The sequence below is a fragment of the Octodon degus genome, unplaced genomic scaffold (assembly GCF_000260255.1).
Source record: "Octodon degus isolate 3935 unplaced genomic scaffold, OctDeg1.0 scaffold00002, whole genome shotgun sequence".
Lineage (NCBI taxonomy): Eukaryota > Metazoa > Chordata > Mammalia > Rodentia > Octodontidae > Octodon > Octodon degus.
Window position 1 is genome coordinate 5,992,944 of NW_004524578.1, and position 14,176 is coordinate 6,007,119.

General features: G+C 46.6%; 1 protein-coding gene across 4 annotated transcripts in view; it reads left to right on the plus strand.

Annotated features, from left to right (window-relative positions):
- The window catches only part of Ttc23 (tetratricopeptide repeat domain 23), a 90,588-nt gene that overhangs the window by 68,669 nt on the left and 7,743 nt on the right, over nucleotides 1–14,176 (plus strand). Inside the window, exons 8-10 of one of the 4 annotated variants that reach the window (XM_023709993.1) lie at nucleotides 3,220–3,347; nucleotides 6,245–6,394; nucleotides 13,812–13,934. In XM_023709993.1, the coding sequence (XP_023565761.1) occupies nucleotides 3,220–3,347; nucleotides 6,245–6,394; nucleotides 13,812–13,934 (401 nt within the window). Of the gene's footprint in view, nucleotides 1–3,219; nucleotides 3,348–6,244; nucleotides 6,395–13,811; nucleotides 13,935–14,176 lie in introns of those variants that run through there. The other 3 variants (XM_004623450.3, XM_023709997.1, XM_023709999.1) reach the window with 3 other exon arrangements.

Here is a 14,176-nt window from a genome sequence, read left to right on the forward strand (position 1 = left end):
TTGCGGAACCAGGGATTGAACTCAGGCCCTTGTGCTTGCCAGGCAAGCACTTATTCTACTGAGCCATCTCTCTGGTAGTCTCTGTGAGCTCAGCCGCACTGAGGGAGAGGAGTGCCTTGTCAGTCCTAGAGCCTACGTTGGGGGCAGCTGGTCAGCTCCTGGCTGGGGGAGGAATACTGGGAGACAGGAAAACCTTGCCAAAATTGGGAGTAGGGAGTTGTCCGGTGCAGCTGTGTCCACTGCCCCTGGGGAAACCCGCTCCTGATCCAGGAGGGAGAGGGGAGGGAAAAGCCTCGGGGTTTTGGTTCCCACCCTTTCCTGCAGGGCACACCACTTCACCCCACCCCGGGGCCTGGGTCTCTGCTCAGTCAGTCCCAGCTCCTTCCCAGCCTTCTTCATTTGCTGCCTTCACTGTATGCATTCTTCGCCAGGGCCATGAGGTTGGGATGTGAGACGTTCTTAAAGGAGTGGGTTGCATTCTGTAGTTAATTCTCGATGAGCCAGAAAACTCAAACATCAAGAGTGCCCATTCCTGAATATCTACAGCCCACTACATGTGGGCTGCTCATCTCTGTAATGTTTTCAGAATCAGCAGAGTAAATGCCATACCTCCAGGTTTCACCATTATCAGGTTGTTAAACTAGCCAAAGATACTACTTAGTTCAAGCATTAAAATCTACATTGGTTTTGCCTATGAATCAGCTATGGGTGAAAGAGGTGGAGCATTCTGAGTAGTACTTGAGTAATTCTGCCGGACTCGGCCTGCTGGTCTAAGAAATGAGGGGACAGGAATCCAGTTCTGCTGACCTGGGTCCAGCTGCAGAGCCTGGGATGGAGCCCTTCCTAGGAGGAAATCCCGCGCAGCAGCGCGATTCCTGCTTCAGCCTAGGACTCCGTGTGCACGGAACCTTGTAGGAGAACACAGACTGGCGTTTTCTTTCCGTTGAGTAGGTGTAGTAAGCAGATCACCTGGGTGTTCACTTGGGATCATTTCTCTATACTCAGGATGCTCCTGTGAATGTCAGGCAGGGTCACAAGAGTCCTGAGGTGTGCGGGGCTGCTTCTCTGCAAAGGGTCCCAGGCCCCGTTTCATTCTGTCTGTGTCCCCTCACAGTTCGTCTCTCCTGCCACAGCTCCTTCCTTTCAGCCCAGGATGGAAGGGAAAAGCTCAGAGTCAGTTAGGCCTTTCCTCCGTCTAGTGTAACTGACCTTTTCTCCATGTTAGGGACCGATAGCTATCTTGGTCTGTTCAAGCTGCTATTTTAAATGTCATGGATTAGGTGACTTATATAAAAAAATTTACGTAGATCTAGAAGCTGGGATGCCCAGGATCGAGGTACTGCCAGACGCGGTACCAAGTGACAGACTGCTTAGAGGCAGAGGGGGACAAGGGCACTCACTGGGGTCCCTTTCATAAGAACACTAATCCCATTCACAGTGGCTCTTCCCTTATAACTCAGTACCCTCTGAAAGACTTACTCCTGACACTGTCACCGGGGAGGTTAGGGCCTCGCATCTGAATTGGAGGGGTACTTGGCATTCAGATCATAGCGCTAATGGGATTAGTTTTCTTTTGCTGCCTAACAATTTACAGTTGCTTAGCCATCCTCTACTCATCTCATCCTGGAGGTCAGAAATCTGGCACGGTGGGGCTGGCATCCTTGCTCTGGTGAAAACCAAGTTGTTGGCCAATTTCGTTGTCATGTTGGCCTTAGGATCTCCTCTTAGCTCATTCCTGTAATTCGCAGACTTCAGCTGCCTGTAGGACTGAAGGCCTCTCAGCTGCTGTTGGCTCTCTCAGGTCTTCATTTTACTCCAGCTGGCTCCCTCCACCAGTGGAGGGCCTCCTTGTTTCTCACTAAGGCTTCCCTTTGCCTGGACTCCCTTGTCTGCTACCACCTGGACAAGATTCTGCTTTGCAAGGGTCCCTGTGATCGTGTCAGGCCCAAGGGATCATCTCATCCATCTCATCCTCTGAAAGCCAGTAGTATTCTGTAGCATGACCTCAGCACAGGAATTCTCACCATGCTTACAAATTCCACTCCTGAGCAAAAGTGATGGAATTACACAAGGGCGCGAGGCGTCGCCAGATGGGCGTCATCAAGAATTAAACTGTTGGCTGCCCTGCTGTTTTGCAGGGAGCATGGTTTGGTTTCCTAACAAAGCTGGCTTTGGGCTTCATCTCACTCCTGCTCAACCTTGGAAAACCCCGATACATAGAAAAGTTCCATTTCTCTAATAGGTTCATAGAGCTTTCAGTTTCTGCTGCTATTCATTGCTGGGTTGGCTAAGTGTCCCCCAAAGGTCCAGGTGTTAAAGGCTTGATTGGGGCCAGAGGGCTACTGGGAGGTAGGAGATGCTTTAGGAGGTGGGGCTGATGGGAGGAAGCCAGCCTGTGGCCTGCCCTGAACTGGACATCGTGACCCTGGGCCTGCCTGTGCCCCACTCTTTTGCTTCTTGTCTGCCAGAGGTGAGAAGCTTTGCTCCCCTCAGCACTCCTATCCAAGGACAATGGGACCAGTGGATCCTGCCTTGAAGCCTACAGAACTCTTTAGTTACAATAAACACTTCCTCTTTAAAAATCAATTCATCTCAGGAATTTGTTACACTAACACAAACACTAACAGGGATTGCTCAGGCTTTCCCTCCACTCTTGATAACCTAAGCTTCTCCTTTTCTGACTTTCACGATTGTCATGCATTTAAAAAGATTTCCATCAGATCACAGCCAGCAAGCCTGCAGGCTTAGATGGTTTGGAGTTCTTTCCTCAGCAGCATGTCAACCATATTTTCCAGGTTTTTCATGTTATCCAAATGTGTAACAAGATTATAGTCCAAGTCCACTAAAGTAAGGGGGCCGTGGAGTCCTAATGTCAGGAGTGGACAGAGTTATTGGTTAAGTAAATGATCAATCGTCATGAAAACTTAGCACTGTGGTCAGGTCTGAGGGACAGTTTCTTGCTTTATATTAACTTTTTTTTCAAAGGAAGCTAAAATGTATCAAAATTAAAAAAATAATAATTGGATCCTTCTGAGACCTACATTTTTTTCTGACGAAACAGGCAGATGAGCAGGCGCAGGACAGCCTCCTTAGCTGCTTTCCCTTGTCCAAATACAATTATTTCCCAATAATGCACTGCCACTGAAAGCACTGTCACTACATTTGCATTTCAAATCTGCGAGCCGTTTTCAAAATTCTTGCTGTGATGCTTTTCTTCAGGTCTGACTGAGAAGTATTTTCAAGAGAGCATGGCTCATCTTAAGGGTTCGGAAGGTGCAGGAGGGGCCAAATTTCTTAAAATTCAAGATCAGTTTTGCCATTTTCTCCAAATCATTGGACAAAAAGAGGTGAGCAAATTCAGAATGCAATTGTGTATTTACTCACATGGGTGATGGTTGATATTCAGAGGCCCACTCCGGAAGCAGCTGCTAAACACCTCCTGGATGCAGGCTGTGTCCGAGACTGTGGAGGGGGTCTGGGGATAAGGCCCGGGACCATGCCTGGGCTTGCTCCTAGAAACTGGGAAACTGTTTACGAGACTGTAGTTGACTTGCCCACCTCCGGCAGATCCTAAACAACTAGGACCCTTGAGAAACCAGTGGACAAAACCCTGCTTGCCGCAGCCCGCAGCTTCGGCTGGGGTCGTGTTGACAGTCCATCTAATTCCTTCCCCTCGTTCCAGGTAATGAGTGCATTTGCATATCCAGTGGAAAGTGCGCAGCACAGAAATGTCAGCTCACTCTCTTGCCATTGATCTGTACAGGCTTTACAGAGCTTATAAAAAAGGAACAAGGCCCAGAGTTTATATTCATAGAAATTAAACCCATGGGAACTTATTTCCTGCAAAGCCCAACAGCTTCCAGAAAGCCACCGGATAGCTTAATTGTTTGTTGTTTTTTTTTTCCCCAGCCCTTTATGGCACATCTTGGGGATGAAAGATTTATCTCCCCCTCGCTGTCTGCAGCCCGCCATCCACATTGCACTTGCCTCACCGTTAATCTCTACAGGCCAGTCTTGATTAAGAAATATGAGCACTTGATGGGGGTGCACTCGTATCTCTCAGGCCAAAGAATAGCTGCCATTGCCATAGCAAATGGAGTCTCAGTACTTTTGGGGGCCGCATGACCAAGGAGAGAAGGCCATTCTGGGACCTCTGATGTCCACCCGAACCCTATCTCTGGGTATCCTGTGGGGAGTGCTCTGGTTGGAAAAATGGGGATATGTCTTGCTGTCTCAGCTTAGCCTGTGCAGTTTCCCGGTATTTCTGGGTACACCAAGAATCCAGCTATCATTTTCCACCTCTGCTCCCGCAGGCATCATCTTCCGCCTGGACTGCTTTAGCCCGCGCCTGTCTCCCAGCTGCCTGTCCTATGTGTACCCTTTTCTAATTTATTAAAGATAGGCCAAGGCAACCTTTTCAAAAAGCACACCTGATTAGTGAACACTAATGTGTAACACACCCTGATGACCTCTCAATGCCCCTAAATTAAACCTGAATCCCTATATGGCTCCAAACACCTTCCCTGTCTGGATTCTACCGATATTTCTCATCTCACGTTGCTGCCTCTGCTGGATCCGTGTTCTTGGCCTTTACTAATCCCCACCTCTGGCCAGAGTCCACCCTCGCTTCTTTCTAGAAAGCCCCCTCCCCTTGCAGGTTGACACCAAGCCATCCTTCAGAGCATTCCAGCTTCCTTGCTTCTTCTTCCTGGACTCCCCCATGACTCTCTCTTAAGAACCCTGTTTGATGCAGGAAAACATTTGTAAATCCATACGTGTGCGGATGTTTAAAGACTCCTAAGTGACCCCGCTGAATTTTATGACAGTGGGATGGTCTTGGTGTAGGTGGGGGTGATGAGCGGATGGCAGACACATATCTTGCTTCAGGCCGGCCACGTGCTCCTTTCTGTCTCCTTTGCATTTCTGCTGGGGGGCCTGCTTCTGAAGCAGCTGGTGTCCTGTGTCGCCAGTGCTGGGCCGTGACTATGCTACCCCTGCCCAATCATCCATATCCATGATGTTGATCAAAAGATGCACCTTACTCTCTCACGCTGCCCTTTGCCATTTTTTCAAATTGGCTGCTTTCATTCTAGGGCTACTGCCAGCCCATACAGTGGCCTACAAGAGTAGGAAAGCTGTCCCTTCCTCAGGTGGGACGCAGCCCGAGCTACAGCACATTGTGTGGAAGGTGCCCCACCGGCTAGCCTGCACCCTCTTCTCCTGCCAGGCGCTGTGTGTGGCACAACCTGCCCAGCCTGAGAGGCAGCCTCATGCTGTGCCATTTGCACATGTGACCACCAAACCTTTGACTGTGGGCTACAGTGGGAGTTGGCCACCAAAGGTGGGGCCCAAGGACAGCCTCGGAGATGAGCAGGGGGCTCCCTTGGAACACCCTTGGTGTGACTGCATCCTACACACGGCTACCAACAGGAAGGTGATCTTTGGGGAAGAAATTAATGTCAGGAAATCCTGCTGCTTTCTGACCAACTCATTTTTTTTATTCAGAGTTGATTTAAACAGATTGGATTAGACGAAATAAAATGTCTCATCATGGTGGAGTGCTTACTTTGGGCTGCCTAAACTGTTTTCTGTGAGAACAGAGAATTTTGGAATATGCTCCAGACGTTCTGCTGGGTTTTCATGCATGTGAGAGTGCGGGGCACACACACACACACACACACAGAAGTGTGGACCTAATGAGTGTGGAAAATGCTGGCCTGTGGCAGGCCCTCGCCCTGCCAGTACCATCCTTGAGCTGCCCAATTCGGAGCAAATTTCATGACTGGTGCGCTATGCCTCAGTTTTCTCTTCTGTCAAATGGGGATTGAAAGTGTACCCCTCTAAGGAAGGCAGTGAGAGTTGGATGTGTTCACACAGAAACTGTGGGGCACCGTTCAGTACAGAAGGACACAGTGCACATTAACTGTTAGTCCTAATGTTCAACTGAAATGATTCAGAAAGCAACAGAAGCAGGCTTCTTTCGGTTTGGTCTGGTCTGGTTTGGTTTGTTTAGGTTTGGTTTGGTCTGTGTGGCACTGGGGCCTTCACACTGAGCTACATCCTCAGTCTTTTTATGTTTTAGTTTTTATTTTGGGACAGTGTCTTGCCGAATCACTTAATTTGCCTAGGCTGGGCTCAAACTTTTGATCCTCCTGCCTCAGCCTCCCAGAATGCTGGTATTACAGGCTTGTGCCACCGCACCAGTTGGGCTTCTTAACCAGAGAGCTTTTTGTCTCTTTCGTAGAGAGCAACATTGATCCTAAAGGAGTCCCTGGAAGCCAAAGTGGAAGCATTTGGCTACTTCAGTCTTGAGGTGGCAGAGACTTTCAGGCTGTTGAGCGGGGCAGACCTGGTGCAGGGGAACCACAGTGGGGCCCACAAGAACCTGAAGAAGGTAAAGTGGGGGCCGATACTAACCCAAGACAAGGCTGTCTCTCCACTGTGCTCCTTTCAAATGAAACTTTATAAGAGGCTTATTTAGGGAAGAAGTCATCACATTTGCCAGAGACTAAACTAACATCCTTGGGCTAAAAGATCTCCTCTTAATAAATACTTTAAAAAATAATTATCTGAGATTTAGCTATGACGAATTGTGCTCCTATAACCAAGGTGCACATGTATCCCTGTGGTATGATGTTTCAGTTCCTCTGGGAAAAAACCCAGAAGGGAAATAGCTGGGTTGAGTGGGACCTCTAATCCTAGTTTTTGGAGGAATCTCCACACAACCCAAATGCCCATCAACTGAGAAGTGGATAAAAAAGATGTGGTAGTTTTATACAGGCATATTACTCAGCTATAAAGAAAGATAAACTCGAGGCTTTTAAAGGTAAATGGGTGCAACTAGACACCACACTCAGAAGTGAAATAAATCAGACTCACATGTGTAAACATCACATTGTCTCCCTAGTGTAAGAAGCTAAAAGAGTAAATAAGATCCAAGGAGTACAATAGACACTGTGAAAGGAAAAGCAGCTGCTCAAGAACTGGGACGGAGAAGAAGAAAAGAAACAGAGAAGGGGGAACGAAATACACACACACACACACACACACACACACACACACAAAGTAGTTAAGTACTGTTAATTTCTATTGGTTTTACTGAACGGAACAGTTAATGCTTAATTGTTTTTACCAATTTAGCATGCTTATATCTGATAATCTGAACAACTACTTTGAAGATAACAGTGTGCAGTATAACAACCATTGTTGATTTCCTGTCATCTATCTTGTTTTGATATTCTGTATCATTTTTAGTGGTTTTTATTCTCTTTTTTAAAAAAAGAAACTAAGAAAAGCTATCCCCAAAATGAGCCATCACAATTTATTTTGAGTATGAAATAGAGATATACTCTTAAAAAATTGTCAATTATTTTTGACCGTGAAAATATTAAAAAATTTTACATGGTGTAATCATCAAGGTTTTATTTTTATTGTGCTCCTTCTGTATACCAAATTTATACAGAAATTCTCTCCCTCTGTTTTGTTTTGTTTTTCAAATTTGGAGTTTCTTTGTGTAGCTAGGATGAGACAGGGCTCTAATGTTAGATCTCTTTTTTCCAAGTAGATCTCCCCACTGTCTAGCACCACTTCATTAAGGGTCCCACCTATGTGCCAGGGACTTAAGCCTTTTCTGTGTGGTTGACTCTCCTTCTGGAGTTCTGTTCTATTCTGTTGTCTCTTCATTTACCAGCATCTCACATGCTTAGTGACAGAGATCTGGTAGAATGATTCAGTGTGAGGGAGAACTAGACACCCCTCCCTCATGGTTCCTTTTGGTTTTTTTTCCTCTAAAATATCAAGGTTTCCACATACTTTCATATTTATATTTCTACATGTTCTTTATATCAAATTGTCTAGGTCCATAAAGAATTTGTGGTATTTTTATTAAATTATTTATAGATACATTTTGGGAGTTCTGGCATCTGTCTAATGTTGGGTTATTCTACCCATGAGCAAGGGATATCGTTCCATTCATTCACATCTACTTTTATAGATTTCAGGCTTTTAAAACTGTTCCTCTTATAGGTTTTGCACATTTCTTATTAAATTTATATCTAAGCATTTTCATTATTAATACTGCAAATGGGTATTTATTTGCTGTTATATTTTTTACTTTTGTGTATACAGACTATTGGTTTTTCTATGTGAATTTCATATCCTGCTAGTTTGCTTCATTCTTTTATTGGTTGAGTTAATTTGAGAATTGATTCATTCAGATTTTCAAAGTATACTATTATATCATTCAGGAATATGGGGACTGGGGAGATAGCTCAGTAGAATAAGCACTTGCCTGGCAAGTGCAGCATTCTGAGTTCAATCCCTGGTACCACAAAAAATGAAAAAGAAAAAAAAAAAAGGAATAGAAATAATTTCACCTTAAGTTTTCCAGTTTCTGTCCCTCTAGTTGATTTTTCTTGTCTGGTGACAATGGCTCGTACCTCTCGTGCAGTAGTGAATAGTAGTAGGGACAGAGGATATCCTCATTTGTTTCTGATCTTAGTAGCTATGCCTCCGTGAGTCTTCTGTTCGTATATTCTGGCTTCAGAACTAAAGCTTCTGGAGTTTATCATGGCAAGGAAGTATTCATCAATTGATAGTTTTTGATTTTTTAAAATTAGAAGTAAATGTTGAATTTTAGCAAAGGTTTTTTCAACATCAATGGAGACTATCAGATGATTCTTAATATATTTTATTATAATATCAAACCAACCTGGTATTGCTGGAATTAAATCCCCCTCCCCTTCATCTTACTGAATTGCTTTCCTAGCATGATGGTGTTTAAGTCCATCTTGTGCTGCTACAACACAACACCAGAAAAAATATATAAAGTATAAAGAACAGAAAATTATTCCTCACAATTCTGGAGGCTGAGAAGTCCAAGATCAGGGAGCTGGCCCGTAGTGAGGGCCTGTGCGGTGTGATTCTATACAGAAGGCAGAGACAAAGAGGAGGAAAGAAAGGGGGGCTGTGTGCCGCCTTCTATTCTGAGCTTCTTGCCCGTGCTGAGCCATCGATGCCCTGGTAGGGCAGAGCCGCCGACCCTCCTCTGGCAGTGTCTTCCACACCACTTCCTGGGGTACTAAGTCTCTTAGGCAAGCCTTCTAGGGGACACCTTGACACAGCAGCAGATGTTGACTTTGTTTGCTAGTATTTGTATGTGGTCCTTGTGTAGGTACCAATGTTGTATTTGCTTCAGAAAGGTAATTTGGAAACTTACCTTTATTTTTCTTGCACCAAAGGATTCAGGTAGCATTCAAACCACATGGTGTTTAAAGGTTTATACTTCTGTGAAATTCATTAGGCCTGGTGCTTTTGTTGTGGGAAATTCCTTTAAAGTTTTCCTCTATTTATTCTATAAAGAGTGATCTTTTGAAGCTTTCTATCTCTAATTAAGTCATTTTGGTAAGTTATCCTTTTCTAGGTGATTATCCATTTGATTTACACTTTCAGATTTATTTGCATAACAAGTTGCAAAGTAGTCTCATGAATTTTTTTAAATTCCACTTTTTATGAATCTCCCCCCATTTTATATTAGGGTTTTATTCTTCTTCCCTCGACTAGGTTAGCAACTTGCCTATTTTGTTAATTGTTTTCTAAAAACCATAAATCCATTATCTTCCAATTCTCTATTTCACCAATTTATGAGTTTATCTTTATTATGCTATCTTTGTTCCTTATTTTGTTTTTCTTAAGTTTTTTCTATCTTTTAAATTGGGAATTTAATTTGTTTTCCTTTTTATTTACCTGTTTATGGCTATGAATTTTCCTCTTGTTATTGCTTTTAATGTATTAAGTTTTGGCCTGTTATATTTCCATTATGTTAATTAATTTTTAAATAAGGAGTCCCCTAGTAATTTCTGAGTAATATAACTGGCTAAATCTAAAGAATTAACTTTAGTTCTCAATGAGTTATCCTAGAAGTTAAGTGTGTTTTTCTGGTTTGGTTTTGTTCTTTTCCTCCAGTACTAAGCATCAAGGTTAGAGTCATTCTACCCCCTACTGTTGAGTTACACCCTCAGGCCTTTTGATTTTTTATTTTGTTTTAAGACAGTGTCTTGATAAGTTGCCCAGGTGGGACTCACATTTGTCATCTTCCGCCTCAGCCTTCCTCAGTGCTGGGATTACAGGCCTATGTGGCTGTGCCTCTTTTCCTGTGACTTTTCTACTTCTCCTGCAAAAGGCACCAGTTTGTGTAACATTTGTGTTACTAGTATCTAACATGATGACACAATATCAATTTTTCCACAAGTAGTTACTGAGTGCCTTCTATAGACCCATCTCTGAGCCAGCCAGACCTGGGATAAAGCTGGGAGCCAAGACAAACATGTGCCTTTGTCTTTGGGAGTCCCCGTCCACCTACGAAGACATCTCTTAAGCCAGTGATTTCCAACAGTTTAGTCATTACAAAGGCACCAAGCACATTATGGTGAGGAAAGGAGGAGGCAGGAGGCTGAGGGGGTGATGGTTCTGTCTCCCCATCCTTCATCCACGTGTTAATAGCGAGTCCTTTGGGAGTAACTGGCATTTGTGTTGTGAGACTTGCAGATGTTAACTTGAACCCTACAGAGTTTAAATTAACTCGGAGTTGGGTACCCCTGTTCCCGAGAGGGAAACCAAGGCTGAGCGGTAATTGATCACATCGAGAGTTGTTGGAGTAGGTCGTTAGCACCAGGCAGTCAGCCCTTTACTGTCTACTCCATGCTTTTGTCTCTCTCATCTCATGAGTTTCCAAGCCGGTGGCACTGTAGGAAGAATGCTGAGATCCGTGCAGTAGGAGACTTTGGGTCGCCACTAACAAGACACCACTGGAATCAGCTCAGGTGTGAAGGGGCATCTGCAGCCTCGTGGTTTCCAGAGTAGGGTGGAGCAGCCAGATGCCCATGGGCAGAGATGCAGTTAAGCCTTGGGAGGAACTTCGGGAGCAGATGCTAGCACCAGGGGTCTCTCTCCACTCTGGACTCCACCACACCACTCCAATCTCCTCTTGTACCGCCACAGTGCCCTCCCCCAAGCTGGAGACCATCGCTGCCTTTGCCCTTGGCTTCTACCCGGACCCCTGTACCTTTTCCTTACGTCAGCCTGAAAGACTCAGGGGAGGGCTGTAGGAGTGAGGTAGCCCCTCCCCGAGCAGGATCCCACGCTAGTAAGTGGATGCTGTGCGTCTTACCAAGACTAGTAAAGAAGATGAGTTACAAACTGAAAGCTTCTAGGTGTATCGGGTGCAAAGTGCCATGCTATAAAGCTATGCTAGGGTTTATGGGAAGGAAGCTTTTCCATGGGGAGAATTGGGAATTCTGGAACCAGGAAATGGGATGCAAGAAGGAAGTTCCAGAACAGGAGAGCAGAAGTATGTTCAGGAACCAAGAGCAGTTGCAGCTGACTGCCTGCAGGGCAGAGGGTGTGGGATGATGCCCTGAGGTTGGCACAGATAGGCACAGAAACCGGAGCGGGGCCTGGAAGAGTGTCACACTCCCTGCTGACTCCTGAGGGGGCTTGCCTGGGAGCGGGCACCACAACACAGGCTCAAGGCCAGGCTTGCTTCTGCCAGGGATGGTTCATGCGTTCTTCTCCAGTAGCAGCCCTGCGGGTCAAACCTTCACAGCCCTGTCCTACAGACAGGGACCTGATGCTCCCGGAAGTTGAGTCTCTTACAGTCAAGCTCAGCTCTTTCCTTGATGCCAGAGATTGGCTAAGTGGTCATAAGCTTTCTGAAGCAAGGCCATCTACTGAATTAGTCTCAGGGGCAGGGGCCTGGGGACCTGCATGTTTGTCACCTTCCTGAAGAAGCTGAGAATAGGTGCTCTGGCCCGCAGGGTTGAAAATCAGCTCAGCTTCAAGAAGCTCTCAGGTCATATGACCTTTAAAACCCACAATAGAAGTCAGTGACCTTTCTCCCCTTGAGAGTGGCCTCACTACCCATCAGGTCCCAAAACAATGACTTGTGACAGCTTAATGCTGCATGGTCCTTGGCCTGAATCAGAGGGAAAAGGCTGACTGTGTGTGTGGAGGTTGTGCATGCTGTGGCGCATGCTAATTCCTGTTCCCTGACAGTCACCATCCCGGGGCAGGGCTGGCCTCTCCGTGAACACCTTGGCACAGACAGGACTTTAAACATGCCTTTGGCCTCTGCTGCTGGCTGGAGTTTCTCAAATGCTGTATTTAGCACTGAGCTTTGCGAAGCCAGCAGCTTTCTAAAGCGACGGGCCGTGTGTTTCTCTTGTTGTTATCACAACAGCTGCGTCCCCTGAGTCTTCAGCTCAGTAGCGCGAATGCCCCGGACAGTGGCTTTTCCAGATGTGCCCCCTCTGCCGAGCAGGCCAGACATGAGCCTGTCGGCATGATAAACAGGAAGACCGGAGAAACAAAGCAGACAGCAGGATTCAATTACCCAGAAGGAAGCCATATTATTGATCTGCCTTTTAAAGGCATCTGCCTGCAAAGGAAAACTCTTGGCTCCAGATGGAAATTTCCGCAGCAGAACTTCCATTATTTTGCAGTACGAAAGCTGGTGTGATTCTAGGCTGGGTGTCTTTGCTAACCTTTTCATTCAGGTGAAAGGCTCCCACAAGACTCGCTGGAGATTATTTCCCAGGTCAGTAACAGCCCAGGACCTACGGGACCCCAGAGCAGTGTGAAGCCAGATTTGGATCCACTCCCATCTGGCCTCCAAATTAGAAACTGCCATGGCCAGGCTTCAGCCCGTTGGCTCAGAAGGCCACAGCTGTGAGCACCAAACATTCCCAAAGAATAGTAACGGAATTTTACATGACCGCTTTCTCCAAAAAGAACCTCAAAACCCACTCTAATGGGTCTTTAGAAGAGGGGATCTGGAGCATGGCTGTTACTCATAGGTTGTGGGCAAGAAGGTCAGTGCCACCAAGGCTGTGCCACCCACCTGGTGTCCCGGAATCCCTTCAGTAACCCACTTTCATTTACTTTACCGTTAGCATTGAAGGCATTTTCCTTGTTGCCCTTGGTACAGCAGGAAACCCAAAAACAAATTGGGAGTCCCCAGGGAGCTACCAGTCAGCCACTCCAGGTATCAGCCACCTCCTTTTCAGGCATGGGCCCTCCGTTGTTTCTCTGTAACCCTGACTTCTAATTGCCTCTGATTGATTTGTTGTGCAGCTACAGCCGCCCGCTTTGTTCTTCCTCGGAGGCAGTGACCACAGTGGTGGTCCTTTCATAACATGTCCCATCCTTGGGTTGAGAGCATGCTTAAAGACTCAAAGCACTTATTGTGTCCCTTTTGCTGTCCCTTAGGAAACACAGGCGGGCAGTGGACACCGACCCAGCCACTTTTGTTCCTCAGATATCAGAACTCATATTGCAGGCCTGGCAAGTGCGGAGTACCTCAAAAGTTTCCCCACTGGAATTATGGTCCGAAGGGGGTAGAGAAGCCAGGGTCAGATAGGCCATCCAGGCCTCAGGCTGTCCGGTGACTTGGCAGAACTTCACTGCTCTCGGAGAACAGTGAGTTTGTGGGTGAAGGACAGGCGTGGAAGGAAAGGCCAATCCCCTGAAGCAAGTATTTGGAATAACCTTAAATGAGTTGAAAAGGCAGTAGTCAAAAGTGGCAGGCGCAGGGAGCACTGACTCTAGAAGGATTGGAGCTCCCTAGCTCCATGTCATCAGCAACAGGTGCCTAGACAGGCTTTCGAGGAGTCTGCACTGCTGCGCAGGCCGCCTCACCAGCAGGCCAGCCTGACCTGCGCACAGCACCAAGCCCTGCCTCTGGGGTCGTGCACAGCAGGCCCCACCTGCGCAGCAAGTCCTGCTGACATGCTTGTCTCTAAACGTTTGTGTTGCAGTTGTGCTGGAAAAAGATGATGGTAGCTTGCTCCAAGACAGTGGCCAGGGGATGGAGCAAAGTCCTGGGGGAGTCCAGGGATGGCAGTGAGGACATAGAGCCCACGGCACTTGACAACCTGGAGGTGAGGAGAGAGGACATGACAAGCATGGCATCCACCCCCAGGGGCTGGCTCTCAGGAGACCTCAGGGACTCCCAAGGAGCCACTGTGTGGGTGGTGGCATCTGGGCTTCTCTCCCGTCCTTCATTTCCCATTTTCCACATACTGGGGTTTATCCCACGAGAGGCTCCCTGTCCACCTGCCCTGTCCACATATGAACCCTCAGGTCTTGGAACTAGTGGCCCTCCGAGAAGGGTTTTAGAGGT